Source organism: Crinia signifera, chromosome 2 (assembly GCF_055691185.1).
Source record: "Crinia signifera chromosome 2, ASM5569118v1, whole genome shotgun sequence".
Classification (NCBI taxonomy): Eukaryota; Metazoa; Chordata; class Amphibia; order Anura; family Myobatrachidae; genus Crinia; species Crinia signifera.
The window spans coordinates 140,981,291-141,002,028 of NC_139218.1; the positions used below are offsets into that span (position 1 = coordinate 140,981,291).

Consider the following 20,738-nt stretch of genomic DNA (forward strand, 5'->3'; position numbering starts at 1 on the left):
TGATAGGTAGGAGCTGATTGGATGGCTGTTTCTCCCTCTCCACGTTATCACTTTTGAAGCTTGGTACATCTGGCCCTTAATGTTACAGTGCAGCACCCAACTCCTATTACTGAGCTGGAACTGTGGTGTTAGCCCTCGGTAGGTGACTCCTAGGTGTGGCCCCCCCAGGATCAGTTGGGATTTTGAAATTTGGTGTGCCGCTGTAAGCATGCAGACTGTGATGATCCCACCCTGTATTATGTCCCTGCCCCCATGAACTACTGTACTACTAAAACTAAATAACTACTGCAGTGTAGGACTGACACCCTACATACCACGAGAGGAATAAACATGCCTAGTAAAAAGACAATGTACATTTTATAATGGCTGTCACCATTCTGTGACCAATACAGTTTAATGCATGCAATTTGGAAATGGCATACACAGAGATCAGGGTGAAATAAATAACATTGCACAACTCATTCCTTTCTATATATACACATTAGAAATATTTAGCATATTGTATTTTAATTGCATCATACAGTGTTACTTATGCTGCAGCTTGAGTACTGAAGTGTGTAAACACTGTAGTCAGTGACATCTATTACATTTATACAGCTCAGTACAAAATGATGGCATATATTTTGCATATCTGTGGAAAATAATTTGCTAGTAATTTCTCCAGCAGGCAACGAGTGAAAAGCTTTCAATTTCTCATAAATGGATTGATTTGTATTTCTGGCATAAATATAAGTCTGTACAATTATAACTTTTAATTTACAGAAAGCAGCATAGGGTGATTTTGATTGGTTACCAAGTCAATTTTGGTCCAACCTTCAAATGTTCCATTATACATTGAACCGAGTTGACTTTAAGGACACTGGCATCATTCAGACTCCATTTTGGTTTGGCTGTGTTATCCCATTGATAAAGTGATATTCGAGAGACTCAGTGAACATTATAACCATAATAGGCACATTGAATGTATTTGAATCAAGTGTATGAAGATTGAGGTACCAGCTGGAATTTACTGTCCAAGCAGCTGACAATCTCTGTATGAATCTTCATCATGTTGCCTGAGTCAGTTTGTTCTTTTCTTGGAAAAGCTGCAGGTATAGCTATCCCAATGAGTCAGAGAAGAGAGGATGTTTGTCTGACATAATCCCAAAAACCTGTGCCCTGAAGCCTGCTCGGATGGATGAATGGAGGATTTGGTAATCTGAAGGAGACCACTTCCTGAATGCTGTCCTCAAAATGCTGTTTGATATTCACTCTCGAACATGCTGCCAAACATTGCCTGGAAATAAGACAAGGGCAATGTGAAAATGAAATATTTACTCTAGCAGATAATATAAACAGTTTTGTGCATAAGGGTTTATATACTGCACATTATTTATATAGCACAGACTATTCCATACCTCCCAACTGTCCTGATTACAGTGGGAAAGTCCCGCTATTTAGTAGAGATGTGCAGGCTCTGATTTACTCTGATTTCAAAGCAGGATCTTATTGGCTATCAACTGTCAACAACTGTCATGTGATTTGGGATAGCCAATATCTGCTTTGAAATCAGAGTAAATCAGAGCCTGCACATATCTACTATTTAGAAACTGTCCCACTTTCCGTCCTGTGGCTGTTGATGTCCCGCAGGTGGGGGGCAAAGATCACTGCTTACTGAAGAGATGACTTGTGCAAGTGCGCGGCATCTCTTCAAGGCAGGGAGCAAGGACAGTGAGGGAGCTGGGAGCTGCCCAGTCACTAGGGGAGTTCTGGGCATGCCCCTTTACCAGAGGTCACACCCACCGACACCATAGTTCCTTCCTATTATGGGGCGGCCACGCCTTCATTGTGGCAGGTATGCTATTCCTTTGTGCATTACATCTCTGGCCAAGATAACAGTCTAGACTGACTTTCATCTACGAGCGGGAAAAAATACATTCAATGGTTGGTGACCATGGAATGATTTTTCGCACATGCGGCCACAAACCCGGAAGCGTACACATCACCTTGCAAATGAGGGGATTTATGCGGCGGGGTTGGATGTTCGGACAGCCTGTGTTTACCGGTTCACTAGGTTGTGAACACACAGCCTAGCGAACAGTTCTGAATCAGGCCCTTAGAGCAAAGCAGCTATGGCTGTCGGTCCTGGGACTGAATATGGGGTCACTGCGCTGGCAGAACACCAGCAGCAAATATGACCCCAGTAACTGTGATAGAGCACTGCTGTCTCGAATCAGGGACAAGCCATGCTCTCCACAGCTCCTGTCCGGCACAGGGCCCAGTTTCCCGGCCTCTGCTACCACAGTGACACCCAGGAACAAGCCATGTTCCCTGGCCCACAGCCAGCAAGCCTCCCTGCAGCTTCTGTTTCTTGGGTGTCTGGCCTCCACTACCACGGCAACACCAAGGGACGAGCCGTGCCCTTTGTCCACAGTCAGATGACCTCTCCGCAGCTCCTGTCTCCCATCTTCCAGGTGTCTGGCCTCTGCTACATGGCAACACCTGCCAGTTTGCATTGAGACATTAGCCAGCCCCTTGCCTAGCCCAGGAAGCAGAAGCTAGGATGGCAGGTAAGCAAGCTCCCACACACTCTCTCTGGACCCTGAAGTAACCCCGCTAGCTCAACCCCAAATTGAAAGTGAGAGACTGGGATGGTGCGATTTTGTTGGGGATACGGTCATTGGGTCGACCATTTTAAGGTTGACAAGCATTGGGTCGACCATTGAAGGTCAACAGGCCTTAGGTCAAACACCTGAAATAGGGTGACATGGCTAAGGTTGACAGGGTTGGCAATGGGAAGGTCGTCAGTCAAAAGGTCAACATGAGTTTTTCACGTTTTTTGAGCCGACATGTTCCGACAGGTGATATTTATGCCCTACCATCCACTACAGTGTGGCATGAGAATAAAATAGTGTGCCGAGCGCAGTGAGGCACCTTGCACAGAGCATGGTGAGTACAGTCAGCCATTTGAGGGGACGCGGTACACTTTGATGGTGTCCGTGCCGACAGTGTTGTCATTGGGGAGAAAAAAAGTGAAAAAAATCATGTCAACCTTCTGACTGTAGACATCCCTATTGGTGACCTAAATCTCGTGTTGACCTTCCGACCCTGTCAACCTTAGCCATTCCAACATATTCCAGGTGTTGACCTAAGGCCTGTTGACCTTCAGTGTTCGATCCAATGCATGTCGACCTAAATTGGGTCGACCCAATGACCCCTACCTATTTTGTTGTTTTTGTATTTAGAGTGAATTGGGAAATATATTTATCTATTTGCATGTTCAGTGACACATATTGTCAATTAGATTTTGGACTCAGCAGACCCCTGGACTACGGGTTAAAGCGGATTGCCATTTTGAAGTATGAAAGTCATACACAATATAACTTTGTACCTAGTAGATCTCTTTTATACATGTAGCTACAGTATAATCTGTTATACCAGTAGTCCTTTGTATTTGATTAATACCATAATTTATAATGGCTCAATGGCTCATATGCATTTATACATCCATTAGGTCAAACCTACCCTTCTGGAATTCCACCTGTATCCATATGTAAACTCAATTTAGATACCAGGTACCGTATGTCATGTAATTAGTTCTAACCTTTAAAACCTTACATGGTATGTTTATATGTTTATTATATCCTATTAAGATTTTTTGGTAGGATATTACTGTTAAGGAACCAAAGGTTAACTTAATCAGCTAAAACAGTTTGTATACATGTTTGCAGTTGATGATTTAATCATATATGTTTTGCATTTGTAGATATACCCCTGATGACGTCTCTGTAAGAGATGAAACACTTTTGGGGTTTTTCTCACAATTATGACGGCCATTCTGCATAACAAAAAGTGTTGCGATGGAATTCTGACAAAATAATGCACACTCTTCATCATTGACTTTATGTCAAATTGGAACTTTTAATATATGTTTCTGTTTATTGGATCCCAACTTACCAAATCTTTATGACGCTGCCATGTCTCCCCCACAATTACACGTCCCCCCACCGCCATTTCCCCTCGCAGCCATGCGATGCTATGTGATACAAAGGCACATCCCCTAGCTTGTGCCCGCAGGAGAAATCTTCAATGGTGCCGACACACACACACACACTAGCATACATACACACAACAGACACAAAACACACACCTTTTTCACACATAAATAAAAACACAGCCACCATAATGTATCATAGACATTGTCTACCTCCGCCGGGACAGACCAATATTTTGGGACTCACCCAGCCAATATTTTTTATTACAGACATCTTTGTTCCGACCACCCCCTAACCCCCCATCAGCTGCCACCTCCACCACCTCTTGACATACGACACATCCCTGCAGTCACTGCATCTTATGCGGCTTGCTCATCTCTGTCTGTAAGCCCCATGGGAAGGGAAATGTCTGAGGAGCTGCGTGCTGCAGCTCCCACTATATTCACCCAGCACAGTGGCCAATCATTATAAATAAAACAAGACAGCCCTGCAGCCTTGTGCTCGACTCCGTCTGGAAAACATTTTTTCAACGGAGACAATGGACATCGGCGGGTGTGGAGAGTGGGTTGCAGGTACTTGGAAACCCCCCTGCAAGCACATATGCCTGCTTCCACAGACTAGAGGTTAATACAGCTTGTTGGTGTAGCCTCGGGAAAGAGGTGAACCAGGAAGCTCTACAATATGTGCAGGTATAATACATCCCCGCAACTGTGAGGTGGAGGTACAGTAGGCGCAGAGGCAGAACTCTGGGAGGCAATGGAGTCATCTGCCGCCTGGCTCCTGCTCCCAAGGGGGCACCTCTTCTGCACTGTGAGTTTGAATCAGTTAATTGAAAGCCGTTGATATCACTTCTGTGGCTGTCTCCTCCTCCTAGCAGGACCATAGATGTCACACACTCTTTATTCTAAACATAATATCCATAACATACATACAGTACATACATGCATACATATATTTATATAAGATGGTGTGTGTGTGTTGGGGGGATGGGGGGGCACCAGTATTTATCTTGCCTCAGGGCAACTAGGAGGAACTTACGCCACTGAGTAGGCGAGTCTCTCAAACAGCTTGGGTGTGCATGGGAGCTGAAAGATGGGACAATAGTTTGAGACTGAGCTACAGTAAAGTCAGAATTTAGATTTTCTTCAGAAGGGGAGTTATCACTGAATGCTTACATGGATGGGCAGATGTGTGCATGGAACTAAGTGGCAGATGTATTAAGCCTTAACAAGAGATAAATGCAAGGGTGATAAAGAGAGATAAACGTCCAGCCAATCACCTGCAAACTACCATGTTACAGCCTGTGTTTGAAAAAGTCTGTAAGGAGCTGATTGGCTGGACGTTTATCTCTCCTTATCACCCTTGCATTTATCTCTTGTTAAGGCTTAATACATCTGCCCCTAATGGCTTAATGCATGTTTGTATGTAATGGAACTGATAATTATCACCATTAAAGCTGCTGACCAGAGAAGAAGATAGATGGCCAGCGGACCATCGCAAAGTCTTCTGCAATTGCGTACTCATACGCATCACCGGTGCAATAATGGGGAACGGTGACTGTTAGGGTTGACCTATGGCCACTCAGACTAGCCAAGGCAGTAGCAATGCTGGCATCCTGTTTATCTATGTACATGGTGGCAGATGAATATAGATACACACCACAAAGACTGGCGAAACACTTTGCAATTTTGTCGCCACTCCCACGCAAACTCTCCTATATGATCACTTCCTGCCAATTACACTGCATATAAAATGTCAACGAGAACGCAAAGGTACCTCTAAGGGTACAAAGTCATAGGCTGACACAATTTGTTTTTGGGTATACCGCCTTTTTTGTTCTTTTACAAAGGTTCATAAACGTGTGCAAAGTGCGATCGTGGCACATGCACAGACTGCTGATATTTGACCAATGCGAACACATTGACAATATAAACAATGGGCCTAACTCAGGTTGGTTTGCAAAGCAAACTCCTTCTTTAATCGACAAAACCATCCTGCACTGCAGGTGGGGCAGACGTAAAATGTGCAGAGAGAGATACATTTGGGTGGAGTGTGTTCAAACTGAAATCTAAATTGCAGTGTAAAAATAAAGCAGCCAGTATTTACTCTGCACTGAAACAAAATAACTAAGCCAAATGGAACTGTTTCTGCACATGTTACATCATCCCCACCTGCAGTGCACATGGTAGTAGTAGTTTGTTTATTTATAAGGCGCCACAAAGTGTCCGCAGTGCCGTACATAGCAAACAAACATGGTGCACATAAATCAACCCCAATGTCCCATGGGGAGAGTTTGGACTGTATAGATCTTACCCGTACACCAGGTTTGATATCCAACATAATCAATAGTGCATATTTGCAACAGTCCTATCTATGCAGTACATCTGGAGACTGTTATACCCTTCATTTACAAGTGGACAAGCAGCTGATGAGTACTGTGTAATGTGACACTGCATCCCGCATACATATACACGTTTGGCTCTGGACTATGAGCTTGATTCTGATTTGGGAATAAAGTACTTAAGGACAAGTAACTTAACCTGAACAAACCATGCTGCAATGAAAGGGTTGCAAAATAATTACTATTTTTTGCATGCAGTGTAAACACTGATTGCTTTAGCATGTAGCCCACAATTACTGGATAGCTTTATTTGAAAACTGCAATTTTGGTATGAGTATGTACATTCCTCTCTGAAATCTAAATTTCTCCGTACATTTATATCTGACCCACCAGCAGTACAACGTGATATTGTCCAGGTATTGCTCTTTCCAACCTTATACCCAAATCAGAATCAGGCACTATTGGGGCAATTCAGACCTGATAGCACTTCCATCTTACATGGAACATTTCATCTTACAACTAGTCAGGGGAGAAGTACAAATGAAGTTTTATAGTACAGTTCTGGTATTGTATCAGAGAAAGTTTTCTTAAAGTTACACAATAGAACAACAGGATCATTTGGAAAGCTGCTTATATCACAGAGATTAAATTAAACAGTAGCCCCCAATCAGATATAAAAAACATAGTACTAGTCACCTCTTCAAGATCTGGATAACCCGCAAGGACTTCGTCTTGTATATCCAGCACACCAATTTCCGTGTCACCAGAACCCTGAAATACAGTAGATGCTAGTGTTATCACTGAACTTTTGTTTTACTCATTTGACAGGGGATTTGGGGTGTGAAAAAATAACAACAATATTTTCATACTATGTAAAACAGTAAAAATCAAAACGTTTTACTCATAAATGTAGATTCATTTTAAATAATACATGTCGCTGTGCAATACAGTTCATGTAGAGGAATCATACTGTAAAGTGAGTTAATCGCAGGGGCAAAGAAAAAATTGAGCATGTGCAGGCATGCACTTGTGTAGTGAAAAACTATTTGGGCTTCAGACTGGACCTGTGCTGAGTAAGACAGCTAAAGGTACCTATTCATTTCTCAGCAGTGGGAGACCTGGGGATGGGGGGGCGTGATTGGGTCAGGTCACTCCTCTACGGGACACATTCCTGGTAGTTTCCCTACTCCGCATTCTCAAATCTACGGCAGAATGGTGGCGGCACCATTTTCCAAATGCTTTCTGCAGTGCCAGGGTAATACTTCAGAGATCTAAGTATACTTTTTAGGTGTAGGGAGTATGGAGTGAGCCACACTGGACCCAGGAACTAGTGTGCACCCTTTATAGACACAAATATAATACATGTTGATTCCAGGCCTGGTTCATAGGTTGATCAAGGGTTATTTTGGGGAACTGCACTAAGTATTAGGGATAAATAATTAATTTAATTAATCACAGTAGGGATCTAACTGATTTTAATTGCAGAATTTATTTCTTATATTATACACCACATATAGCCTTTGACCACAAGGTCCTGGGCCACAATAGTGGTGTTCAGTGGTGCACCCCCGAGTTGGGCCAAGTCATTTTATAAACGAGAAAGAAAAAAGAAATTCGGGTGGGGTGCACTCTAGATCCCCTAACTGCAGTTGTTCTGTTGATTTAAATTATGATTTTTTTGTACATTTTTTTCTGCTGTGCACATTTTAATTTTGTTTATTATCAAAAATTATTTTTAATAAATATTAGTGATATTTAGTTACTAATATTGCTGTGTAAAGAGTTGGATATTCAAATCCCAGCGATTTCTATAAAGATAATTAAATCAAACACCGGTATCTCAACGGTGTGTGTCTACCTTTCATAAAGGAATCGGTGTGAAAATAATTAACAATTATAATGACCATCATATCACCCTATCATATACACCATAGGTTTTACCGGTGTTTCACTCACAGGAGTGATGGTAAGGTTTTAATCATAGGTCAACAGAAATTTCACACACCAAAACAAATAAAGTATATACACATATTTTACATATATACAAAAGTGGACACAGGCCGTCGACATATATCTCTATACTGTCCTTAATGGTTGAGATTCCTGTCTACAGAGTAAAACATCACCTTGCAATCTGAATAGCAACAAAGCTTGGCTATCCGAGACAGGAGAATTTTGTAACATATGTAACCATGCATCAATTAATCCCTCTCAGTTGCAACTATGTATCCCCTATGTATGGGTTGCAGCCACTTCCCCACACTGAATACCCACAATGGGTTAGCAATATGCGGGGAGAAAGAGAGAGGGAGCCCCTTTCAACAGCACAATATGTTCATTCCCACATGCAAAACATCAAGCGTACTTGGCCATTTATATCAATATATTGCCTGCGCAAATAAATGCTGGGTGCAGTCCCAAATTGACGGCACCTCCAATCTCACAGTGATAGATGCAATCTGAGTGCACACACAAAAACCAGTATGTACGCTATTAGTGACTGGAGAAAATGTTGTTTCAGCAGTATATATAGTTTGCTTATGCCTTAATTGTAGCCCATATCACAATAATAATTGCAGACTAGGTGTACACAAAAAAGCCAGTGGGCATGCTATTTGTAACTGAAGGAAATATAAATTTCAGCAATATATGTGGGTCTTTAACTGTGGCAGAGACGGCATGCATATGAAAAACCAAGGACAGATTTATAGATACTTATGCGAATATATAGAGAGAGACGGACCGCTACCCACTGGGTAGACAGGAGACTCTATTAAGAGTCTACCGTCCGCACCATGGGGGGTCCGATTACCGGGTCTGGACGTGGATACGGCGTCCCCTCGTTGCTGCAGGTATTCTTCTTGGCTGAACGGAGACGGGACAGCCGGTCACGTGAGCGCCCACGTGATCGGCAGAGATGGATTTGACGTACGTTTCGCCAGGGCTTGTTCACACGGCAGCAACTACAGGCTGCCGCTTGCTGCTCTATATGGAGGAGTTCTACCAATCAAAGCTGGAGGCCAATTGAACTTAGGTGTTTAGACAGGTCGCTTTATCCTATCTACTATGCATTGATTTTCCCTAGACCATGTAGCCTAGTTTCAAATGGCCGCAGAATATTATTTTATATGGCTCTTTATTTGGTCTGTTATGATTCCCTTATATATATACACATAGTATTAATACAACTCCGTGCTTTTTATCTCTTAAAGGGATACCACCCCCCATTATCCATTTGTATACTATTTTTTGTTTTTTATTTTTTTGTATATTATTATAGTATTTTTATTTTATTTTCTTATTTTATAAAACTCTTTATTGTTAATGCGCATTTTTGCACAGGGGTTAATAGCTACCCTTGTTGCAATATATTAAAATCGTGCTCCTTGCAGAAAAAAAGAAGAATACTAATATTTTGAGAGTTATATGAACCTAAGTAAGTTCCTTCTAATAATCGCAATTTGTGGTCCATGGAATAATGATATTTATATTAGTCCCTTAATTCTGGGGCCCCAATTTGACGATGATTTACGCTGTTTATATCCGAGTATGTCACAAGAATTCCTAATGATATATAACAACTATTTAAATGATGTCATTATTCTCATAATTCCTAAATTTACATTACTATATTTTATATTTACTTCTTAGCTTCTTTACATAGCAATAGTGATTTTATAATTTGTATCTCAGGCATATAGCATCTCTCATTCATAGTTCCAGTGAATTGTGATGCATAAAAGTAATAGTGCTCATTATGGCTGGTGAAAAATGATAATAATAATAATAATAATAAAATAATAAAATAATAAATTGTGATGGGTCAAGAATATCCAATGATAATTATTAATGTGCTCCAGTCATTTAGTAGTTGTGTAATATAGTAATACAGGGAATTATTCCTGTAATAGTTAAATGATTTGATGATACAAGAAACTATTCCTGTAATGGGATGTGACTAAAAAATAAAAAGTGATAACTATTAATAAAAACTGTACGCGTGAAACTGTGCAATATCGTGATAGGCTTTAATATAAAGAAAATTGTGTTACTATATGAATAAGGATGCTAAGAGCCAAAGAGACCATGGGACCTCCCTGTGCTCAGATACTCGGCTGGCTTGGGATCCATTAGCTTAAGAGAATAAGGATTTTATAAGTTCTTCTTGGTGTTTGTCCATGATAGGATGTTGCTATTGTTCTATGCACATTTTTATGTGCATCTTGGTGTGCTGGAGGAGATGCGCCAGTGTCACAGATTCAGGTGTCTGATCTTGGGTAGTATGTTATCATGTCCCCCATTCATCCTGACAGGAAGACTCCATAATTGATATATTCATTCATGCCCTGTGGATTTAAGGCACCTAATTCAAAAGTCCACTGACTTTCTCTTTTAAGTAGGGATTCCGTGAGGTCTCCTCCCCTGATTCCCAAATTAATTTTCTCCAACCCACATACTTGGAAATTGTTCAGGGAACTGTTGTGTTGTATTACGAAGTGTCTCGCGACCGATGTTAGTTTTTTGTTGTTCTTCATGTCGGTTTCACCATTCCGTATTGTCCCTATGTGTTCCAACACACGTTTTTTCAGGGGACGTGTCGTCATCCCGACATATCGTTGTCCACATCCACATATTATGCAGTATATAACCCCTGTCGTTTTGCAATTGATATAGTCACGCAAGTGGATCTTTCTGCCATACTTGTCTAGTATGTGTTTTGATGTGTCCATGAATTGGCATGCTTTACATTGGCCACAAGGGTAAGTGCCTATAACTGGCATTTGAGATGTTTTATTTCTTATAAAGTGGCTTTTGACCAAAGAGTCTTTGAGATTTTTAGCTCTTCGCCAGCTCATGGATACTTTAGGGCCCAGTTTCTTAGATAAGACTGGGTCCAACAATAATACTGACCAATGTTTCTGTATGATCTCTTGTACAGTTTTCCATTCTTGGCAGAAATCTCCAACAAAACGTATCGTGTTATTGGGTTCTTTCTTGTCTTGTTGTTTAAAGATTAAGGTATCACGATCCAATTGTAGGGCATGCCGCATTGCTTTTTTTGTGGACGTGTGGCTGTATCCCCTTGCCCAAAGTCGTGATGACAGTTCCTGACTTTGGTTCTTAAATTCGCGGTCATCGGAACAATTTCTCCTAAGACGTAAAAACTCGCCTTTAGGAATATTTTCCACTGTGGGTGGGAAGTGGGCACTTGTTTGGTGCAAAAGGGTGTTAGTTGCAGTCTCTTTTCTGTGTAATTTGGTTGCCAAGCGATTGTTTTCATCTTTATAAATTTTAAGGTCAAGAAAGGCCAACTCCACCTGACTTATGGTGTGCGTGAATCTGAGATTAAGATTGTTTCTATTAAGATGTTCAATGAATTGCAGGAGGAGCATCTGGTCACCCTCCCAGATGAGGAAGATATCGTCAATGTACCTTACCCACATTGCGACATGTGATACAAACTCCTCATTCTCTTCACTAAACACCACTTCTTTTTCCTGGTTCCTGGTTCCTGGTTTCCTGGTTCATAGGTGGCAGCTTTTGAGCTGAAAACAGCTCAAACAAGAAAACTCGCCCAGTGTGTGTGGGCCTTAAGAATTACTGTACAATTATTTTATACAGATGTAGAATTTCTAGGCTTGCTACAGTACATAGTAGCTAATAACTCATGTGTTGGCACATGATACTTGGGGGTTGATCAGCAGCGATTAATTTGTGAGTGTGAATCATCACACCACCAGCCGCACCTTGCGGCGGACTGAATTTGCAAAGAAATGCTCCTTGGCCCGTAGGGTAGTGAGCAGTTTTGAGCAAATTTGGGCTGTACAGGGGTTCCTGTTGCGCCGTCTGGGGAGCGGGCAGAGGGGTCCATGCCGGCGTCTGACAGGAGCCTGCAGTGGTGTCCTTGCCGCACAGGTACCTGCGGCGCTATGTTTAAAGCTGGCAGCAGCGGCGGAGGGTCCCTGCAGTGAATAAGAAATAACTAGCGCTATGCGGCGGCGCGGGAAGTGCTTCTGTTTTGAAGCCACTGGCAGCACGCTGATTGGCTGAATCTCAGCCAATCAGCGTGCGGCCAGTGTTTTCAAAACAGAAGCGTTTCCCACGTCACCGCATAGCCCGACGGATAGCGCTAGATTTCTTATTCACTCCAGGGACCCCCCACCGCCGCCAGCTTTATACACAGTGACAGCGCCGCAGGTACCTGCGTGGCAAGGACACCACTGCAGGCTCCTGTCAGAAGCTGCTCCCCGGATGGCGCAGCAGGTACCCCCTTTGCACGGGGGGCAAGGGGCGAACTGCCACCCTCCAGTGGCCGGCGACCTAGGCAAATGCCTAGACCTGCCTAGTGGTGGCGCCGGCCCTGACTATAGTGCGTATAGCTTCCTGCCAGAATGAGGAAATTATAGGACAGTTCCACAGTATATGCCAAAAGGTGCTGTCGGAGGAGTCACACTTAGGACAATTCGAGCTTGCCCATTTTAAACAATCTGGCAGGAGTTAAATATACTCTATGCAGTATATACAGCTGTATTTGCTGAAATGTAGAGGACGTAGTGGATATGCAGGGACCATTCAAGGCCATTTCCCAAGTTTCCTTGGAGAGGGGACCCAAGTCTTTTTCCCATGTGTCTCTAAGATGGGGTAAGTCGTGTTCGTGATATGACGACAATAGATCAACATAGAATCTGGACACGGCTTTGGACAGACCACTCGATGACAATAATGTTTTGGCAGGGCAATCTCTGAACAATGGGGGGCCCTCTGAGAATTGTGCCTGGCAGGCATGTCTAAGTTGTAGATACCTATAGAAGTGTACATTCGGTATTTAATAGTTACGCCACTGCCTGGATAGCAGTATATCCATCATCCACTCACCGAGAAGAGATGCTTATAATGAAATACAGATTAATGTTTAGTACAGCAGATATTATTCAGCAGGAAACGTATGCAGCAGCAGGCAGAAAAATTCCTTTCTCAGTTGGATACCTAAATCTAACCGAGCACAAACTGTGACTATATAATAATCCTCTGACTATCAACATAGTAAGCTGTATTACCATAATCACTGTTTGATATGGAACCTAATATGGCACAGAAAGTGGATCCTAATACCAAATAAAAACAAAGTGAATAGAATATTGTAACCACACAGTGTCAAACACAGGATATCTAGATGGGGGTTTCCAAATGCAGTATACAAATTACCATGTGGAACAAATTATGTGGAACATTGGAGCAAGAGCAGGAGTCTTGGGGAGCGCTAGAAGAACCTAGTAACGACCGTGGACATTACTGTACACAGTGGTCTTTTTATATACTGTATACTACATGGATCACAGTATTAATATTGAACACTTTATATGTCTATACCATATTATAGGCTGTATCAAACTTTTAAATAATATAAATAAGTTGTCAGGGAAAGGTTAAACATACCATAATGAATAAATACACAAGCATATTAAAACCAGTACTGCACTTTCAAAGCACACATTCTCCCATCTTATGGTAGGGCACCTGTCCCTTCTCCTGGTAGTTGCTCCCTGGTCAAGTGTACTGATTGAGGTCTCAGATCCACACACACACAGCAAACTTAAAAGCTACTACCACTGGGCATGCTCAGCAGCTCTGCTCTGTCTCTTACACTGCATACCTCCCAACAGTCCCGATTTTATCGGGACAGTCCCGATTGTCAGGGCCTGTCCCGATGTCCCACCCGCGGGCGGCAGTGTCCCGCGGTGTGGGGGGGCTGTTGGGAGTCCCCCCTGTCAGCTGCTAAGCAGCGGGGAATAAACGCTGTGCGCATGCGCACAGCGTCTATTCCCGCAGCCAGGGGACTGGGGGCATGGCTAGAGGCTCACAGAGCCTCTGGGTCATGCCCCCATAGCGGCAAAATGGCAAAATAGCGGAAGAGCCGCGAGTATAGGCCACGCCCCCAAATTAGCCCATCGATTATCGAATGATGGGCCGAGCAGTTAGACAGCTCTGAGTGCTCAAGACTACTCAGACATTTCTCTGTGCGAAAGCAGGGATATGGGCGGGCAGCTGACATCCAGCTATGTCACCCGTCCGTCCCCCACACGTGCGTCAGGGCCAGATTACCATACGTATGCCCAGCGGTTTCACGGTAACGCACATGAAACACGGGGCGTTTTCATAGGTAATGAGCCGAAACAGCCCTTCACGCCCCTCTCCATCCCCTGTTTGGAATGTTCCAACTGATCGTCTTCTGTACGGAATTCATGATGTATTCGGACGTGCACGGCGTTCGCACATGGGCAGAAACGCCTCTGCACATGCGCAAACACAATACATCGGCCGTCTGACCGAACACGCAGCCATCCGACTCAATCAGAATAAGGGTCAGTGGGGCAGATTTATTAAGCTTGGAGAAGAGATAAACTGGAGATAAAGCGGAGAAAAGGTAAAAGGAAATAAAGCGCCAGCCAATCAACTCCCAACTGTCTTTTTCAAACACAGTTGATTGGCTGGTGCGTTATCTCCTTTTACCTTTTCTCCGCTTTATCTCCAGTTTATCACTTCTCCAAGCTTAATAAATCTGCCCCAGTGGCTGCTATAGAAACAGGCTGATCGGGGCCGGAACTGACATCAAACGCCTTCCCATTAAAAGCTTGGGCACGCCTGCGTTTTCCCTTAAACTCCCAGAAAATGACCGGTTACCACCCACAAATGCCAGCTTCCTGTCAATCAACTTGCATGTGGCCAGTGATAAAAAAAGTAGCTGGATTTTATTGCAATAAAGTCTGAACTAGTCCCAGAGTACAGGGGAAAATTTTATAATGAAAAAAGTGAAAGTGTCTATTTATAAGGTTGCAAATTTCATATGTAACAGTAGAATAATACTCCTTACCTTCCCAGCAAAGGCCTTATATGTCCTTCCAGTGTTATTGGCCAAAGCATATAAAACAGCATCATGTACAGTAATAAAAAGGTGATCCCGATTGAATCCTCCTTCTGCAAAGATTCCACCAAGTTCTATGTCATCATACACTTGAGCTAAAACAAAATAGAAGTTTGTGAAAAACAAGTGCTATACTGTACTGTAAACAGGATCTTCTTTTTTTGCATAAGTTTTAGACAAACATTTTTTCCCAGCGTATAATATACCTCTGAACTGTCCTGAATTTATTGGCACAGTCTCTTTTTTAGGCCCTGTCCCGCTGTCCCAACTATGGGCAGCAGTGTCCTAATGTGGGCAGTTGGGAGGCCCCCTGTAACTCGCTGTTCTGATTAGCAGAGCAACGGTGAATAGCTGCTGTGCACATGCCCACAGTATCTATTCATCGGAGAGAGAGACTAATAAGCACTCAGAGCGCTGGGCATGCTGCTACAGTGACAGGAAATGAAAGGCGTGGCACACCACAGCTTCTTCTTCCTGCTTAACCATGCCCCCTCCTGCCGAGGTCTTGCCTCCTTTTGGACATCTATAATGCTGGATGGTACAGCCTAAATATAATTGTAAAATTATAAGGTTTTATTACTTGTGCACTGAATCGTTTTGGCTAGCTGCTGTACCTACGGATGACTGTCTCCGTTGAAATTGACAGGATATTAAATTGGGGTGGTACTGAAATAGAGAACCCTAACTTTCAGATATAACGCAAAACTCTCAATAGGCAGAGAGCAGTACCACTCCAATTGTATACCCTGTAAATATACTTGTAGCTTTTAGTTATTAACAATTCTCATTGTTATATCATTCTCATATAAAATCAACTATAAAATGATACGGCTTCAGTACGATCTCCCGGCAGTCCGGATCACGGCTGTCAGGATCCGACAGTATGATTCCAGCAGCAAGAATGCCATTAGCTTGGGAGCGCAACGTGGTCCATTGTGGACCCCCACGAGGAATTATAGACCATGTGCGCTGGGATTCCGTTTGTCAGCAGGTGGGATCTTGGCATCAGCATCCTGACCAGCAGGATTCCAACTGTCAGCATATTAAATACATCCAAATTATACCCCTCCCCTTTCAGTTATAATTAGCAAAGGGGTAGATTTTGTTACCTTCAGTTAATTTATTTTGTATATTAGATTGTGCTTACCTCACAGCAGGACCCATTCTCTACGTGGACACCCTTCATAATATATTATTCACCTGTGTTGAACTATTTAATTGAAAAGTAACGTGCTTCAACACAGGTGATTGCAATCATAACTTACGTCCAGGTAGAGAGCATTTTATCCATCCTGGAATGGGTCATGTTGGAATGTATGGATTGTGTATATTAAATTCAAACCAATGGTGTATATTAGATACAAAATAATATTTTAATAATACATGGGTACAGTTTTTAGCTCCACCTAATTGAGAGACAACGATTTGAGAACCTTTTCTTATAGCGGAACACAGACAAACTAAACAACCTTAAAATCCCCATAGAAAAATAAAATCTATATTTTATCTTGTCACATGCAAGAATAGCAGCAGCCTCTGTACTATTAAGTCTTGGCTGCACTGTCTATTTGGGTATTCGATGTTGGCTAAAGGGAGCATGCATCAGATCGGGATCGAAAGCTTTAAAACAAGTTCGATCTCCATCCGAAGTCCATGTTTAGTTTGTTTCTCTCAGCCTGTCAAAGGCCAGACAGTCTTTTGACAGGTTTTTTTATTCTCTTGCCCTTTGCAGCTGCTGCAGCTTCCCAGGAGTCAGGGGCGGGCTGGGCCGGGGGGCAGGGTGCCATGTGCCCCCCGGGCCGCTTACCCAGCCACTTGCTGCGGGCTGCGCACCTCCTTCAGCTCTCCTGCGCTGGCCGCGGCTTCCAGAACACGGCCGCGGCCACAGGAAAATGGCCGCCGGACATGTCCTCAGTGCAGGAGGCCGCTGGCCATTTTCCTGTAGCCGCGGCCGTGTTCTGGAAGCCGTGGCCAGCGCAGGAGAGCCGGAGGAGGTGCGCGGCCTGCACTGGACTGGGGCTGCAGGATGCACCAGACTGGGGTGTGGGCAGGAGGGGCAAGTACTGCGCTCCCCCCCGCCCCCCCTCCCCCAGCAGCAGCAGATGGAGATGAGACAGCAACAATGGTGAGTTGCTGCTGTCAAATTCTGGCACTGGGGCATATGTGTTTCTGGCACTGTGGGGGCATGTGTGTATTTGGCACTGTGGGGGCATATGTGTCTCTGGCACTGTGGGAGAATATCTGGCACTGTGGGGGCATATGTGTATCTGGCACTGTGGGGGCATATCTTGCACTGTGGGGGAATATCTGGCACTGTGGGGGCATATCTGGCACTGTGGGGGCATATGTGTCTCTGGCACTGTGGGGGCATTTATGGCGCTGTGGGGGCATATGTGTATCTGGCACTGTGGGGGCATATCTGGCACTGTGGGGGCATATGTGTATCTGGCACTGTGGGGGAATATCTGGCACTGTGGGGGCATATGTGTCTCTGGCACTGTGGGGGCAAATCTGGCACTGTGGACATCACATTGTGTGGTGCAATGGGCATCATGGTATGAGGCGTAATGGGCATTAGGGTGTGGGGATCATTGGGTAATTGCCATCACAGTATAGAGTGTAATGGTGTGTGGCATATTGTGTAATTAGCATCACAATGTGCAATCTGCAGGTACACAATACAATCATGGAATAGGCCACGCCCCCTTATGATAGGCCACACGTCTAATTTTTCAGCACAAGCGTTCTGTCTTCCGGTAAGTTAGGGGGGTGTGGGCCAGTGGTCTGGACTTGCCCGCTAGGCTAAAAGTTGCCAGCCAGCCCCTGCCGGGAGTCTTTACCGCATGTAAAAATGGCACATCAATGCCATATTGTAAGTGAGTCCTCCCGGGGAGCTGCCAGGGGAGCTCAAGAGAAATTAGGTCCGACTTGTCCTCAAGACAAGTCAGCCTAATGTATGATGTATGAGTAACAATTTTTGTAAGAGAAGGATGGTAGTGCTCTAGAGTGGTACTGCAGTAGCTGCGCTCTCATAGAAAACTTCAAGGTTCATGAAATGATCACAGCTCATCCTTCACATATGTCTTTGCTCCATTTCTGCTTAATGTTCCTGCTTCATCAGCTCCCATGAGTCATCAGTAATAAAGTAAGCAAGTCTTCCCCTTGAGTTCTTCTGTCCCCTGCCTCCCCAAGTGTGCCTCTGACCCCCCTCCCCATGAGTGCTTCTGTCCGACTGCTCATGAGTGCCTCTGCTGCCTACCTCTCCATGCTGTCCTATCACCGTCCCTCCCCATACGTTCCTCTGCTCCTTGGCTTACCAAATATGCCTCTGAACCCTCTTCCTAAGCGGCGCTCTTCTTCTAACCTCCCCATGTACAACTATCATCTCACCTCCCCATACATTATGTACCACTGCCTCCTACCTGTCCGTACATGCCTCTGTACTACCTCCACATAAGTGCCTCTGTCCTATCCTCCCCACAAGTGCCTCTGCCTACTACTTCCCTATGTGCGCCTCTCACCCCCCCTCCACAGGTGTACCTCTGTCCTCCATAAGAATGCCATTAACCACCGCTTCCCCACTTGTGCCTCTAATTGCATCTGTTGTGGCGCCAACATGTCTCTTTTTGATAAGTTTTGATTGAAATGGAAACATTGTCATAATATTATGCCGAGACTGAAAGCGAATATAGGTTATTGTACATTTAAATTCAAAATAGCTCCCGTGCAAAGCTAGGGCGGGTCTCTAGTCTATATATAAACCAACACCACTGGTTAGGAAACTGGGCTGTTCATAGTTTGAGTCATCCTCTGGTGTATGCCTATATAATTGCAATATCAATACCTGCACACACATTCCTAACAGTATCAGGGTCCGCCCTGCTGTTGGATAATATAGCACACAGCCACCCTCAATTAAAGGTTTATGTGCTCTTCTAGCACAGTGATTCGCAAGCCATGAGGCATTCAAGTACACATTATGTGGGCAATCTAGTTTCAATTAGAAAGATACACAAATGGGGTACTGTAATTCATATGTTTGCACAGGTGGCTGTCACTGCTAGGTGTCTGATGTAGCAGTTCAGTAGCAGCTCCGTTCAGGCGCAAACAGCTCCGGCCTTGACATTTATGTTTGCAGCTCCCATGCTGGTGAGCAGAAATATGAGAAAAGTGACCCATTTGGAGACCCAAATGACACTTTCTGTTCCTCACGATCCCTGTGGTTGGGTTCAGCACTTCTTTGCAACTAAACACATTATGGGATTTGTAAAAGAACAATTGAATAGTGACCCCCGATTTCCCATCACTTTACATGCATATAAGCAACTGAATCGCCCCAACAAATCAAATATCTTGTGTAGTTACATGTTTTTAATGTGGCTGTGGGTTCAAATCATTAGCACTGGAACCCTGAGTTTGATTCCAACCAGTGCGCTATCTGCCTGAAAGTTTGCATATTCTCCACATGTTGTCTGGTTTTTTTTTTTTTGGCACTCTTTTATCCTGCCATGGTTTAAACGGGATGAGGTCTGGATCCAGGCAGTGAGAATCACAACAGTTAGAATACTCACAAGGGGATCCTGACGGTCAGAATCTAAATTGATCCTGAAGGTAAGTACTGGCCTTGGGGTTAGAGTTAAGCACTAGGGGGAGAGTTATGTTAGGCTGCTGGAGTGGGAGAGGTTAAGGTTAGGATGCAGGGGTGAGTGAGGTTAGATTTAGACTGCAGGGGTGGGGAAGGAAGGTTAGCGTTTAGCAGTGGGGGCGGGGATGGATAGTGTCAAGTTGCAGGAGGGGACAGTCAGGGTTAGGTTGCTGGCAGGGGAGGTTAGGATTACAATGTGGGAACGGTGCGTAAACCGTAGGATTATGGGTGGGTAAAAATACTTTGAGTGATCCGTTAGGATTCTGGTTTTTCCCGGGTTCTGCTGTCAGTATACTGACTGGTAATCCTGACAGACGGAATTTCGTGCCTAATCTGTTCAAACACATACTGAATATTTTGACTAAATTTTTTTTGTTTGAAGTAAAGATGTGTGTCTTTCCTTCTGTAGTGAAATAAGATTGTAAATTCTGTTGTGACTGTCACACATGTGCAATCATCTCAGTGTACAGTACCGTACATTTCTCTTGTATATGTTGAAATAAAGTTATTTTCACTGATTAATTATTCATGTTAATGAGCCAGTGAATAAAAGTAACAATTGATCGATCTACACTGGCACTTTGTTTTATTTACTGTATCTATTCTATACACATTAACCAATCAATCAGCATAATGCTCATCAAAGACATTTTCATTACACATTTAAGTCTCTTCTGTACCCTCCCCCTCCTCCCTCACTGGCTACCATCAGTGCACAAGAACTTGCCTCCTACTTTAAGGACAAGATTGATAACATCCGAGATGAAATGGTATGCTCCACAATCTCTAACCCTCTTTCTGCCACACCTGAACCCTCTGGCACTTTCTCTTCGTTTGAGCCCACAAATGAAAAGG

General features: G+C 43.7%; 1 protein-coding gene across 1 annotated transcript in view; it reads right to left on the minus strand.

Annotated features, from left to right (window-relative positions):
- Positions 1-387: 387 nt before the first annotated feature.
- SLC26A9 (solute carrier family 26 member 9) overlaps positions 388-20,738 on the minus strand; it is a 164,693-nt gene continuing 144,342 nt past the window's right edge. The window contains exons 19-21 of the mRNA XM_083173028.1: positions 15,188-15,333; positions 7,012-7,086; positions 388-1,276 (exon numbers count right to left, since the gene is read on the minus strand). Of these exons, the coding sequence (XP_083029154.1) occupies positions 1,229-1,276; positions 7,012-7,086; positions 15,188-15,333 (269 nt within the window). The 3' untranslated portion in view covers positions 388-1,228. The remainder of the gene's footprint in view (positions 1,277-7,011; positions 7,087-15,187; positions 15,334-20,738) is intronic.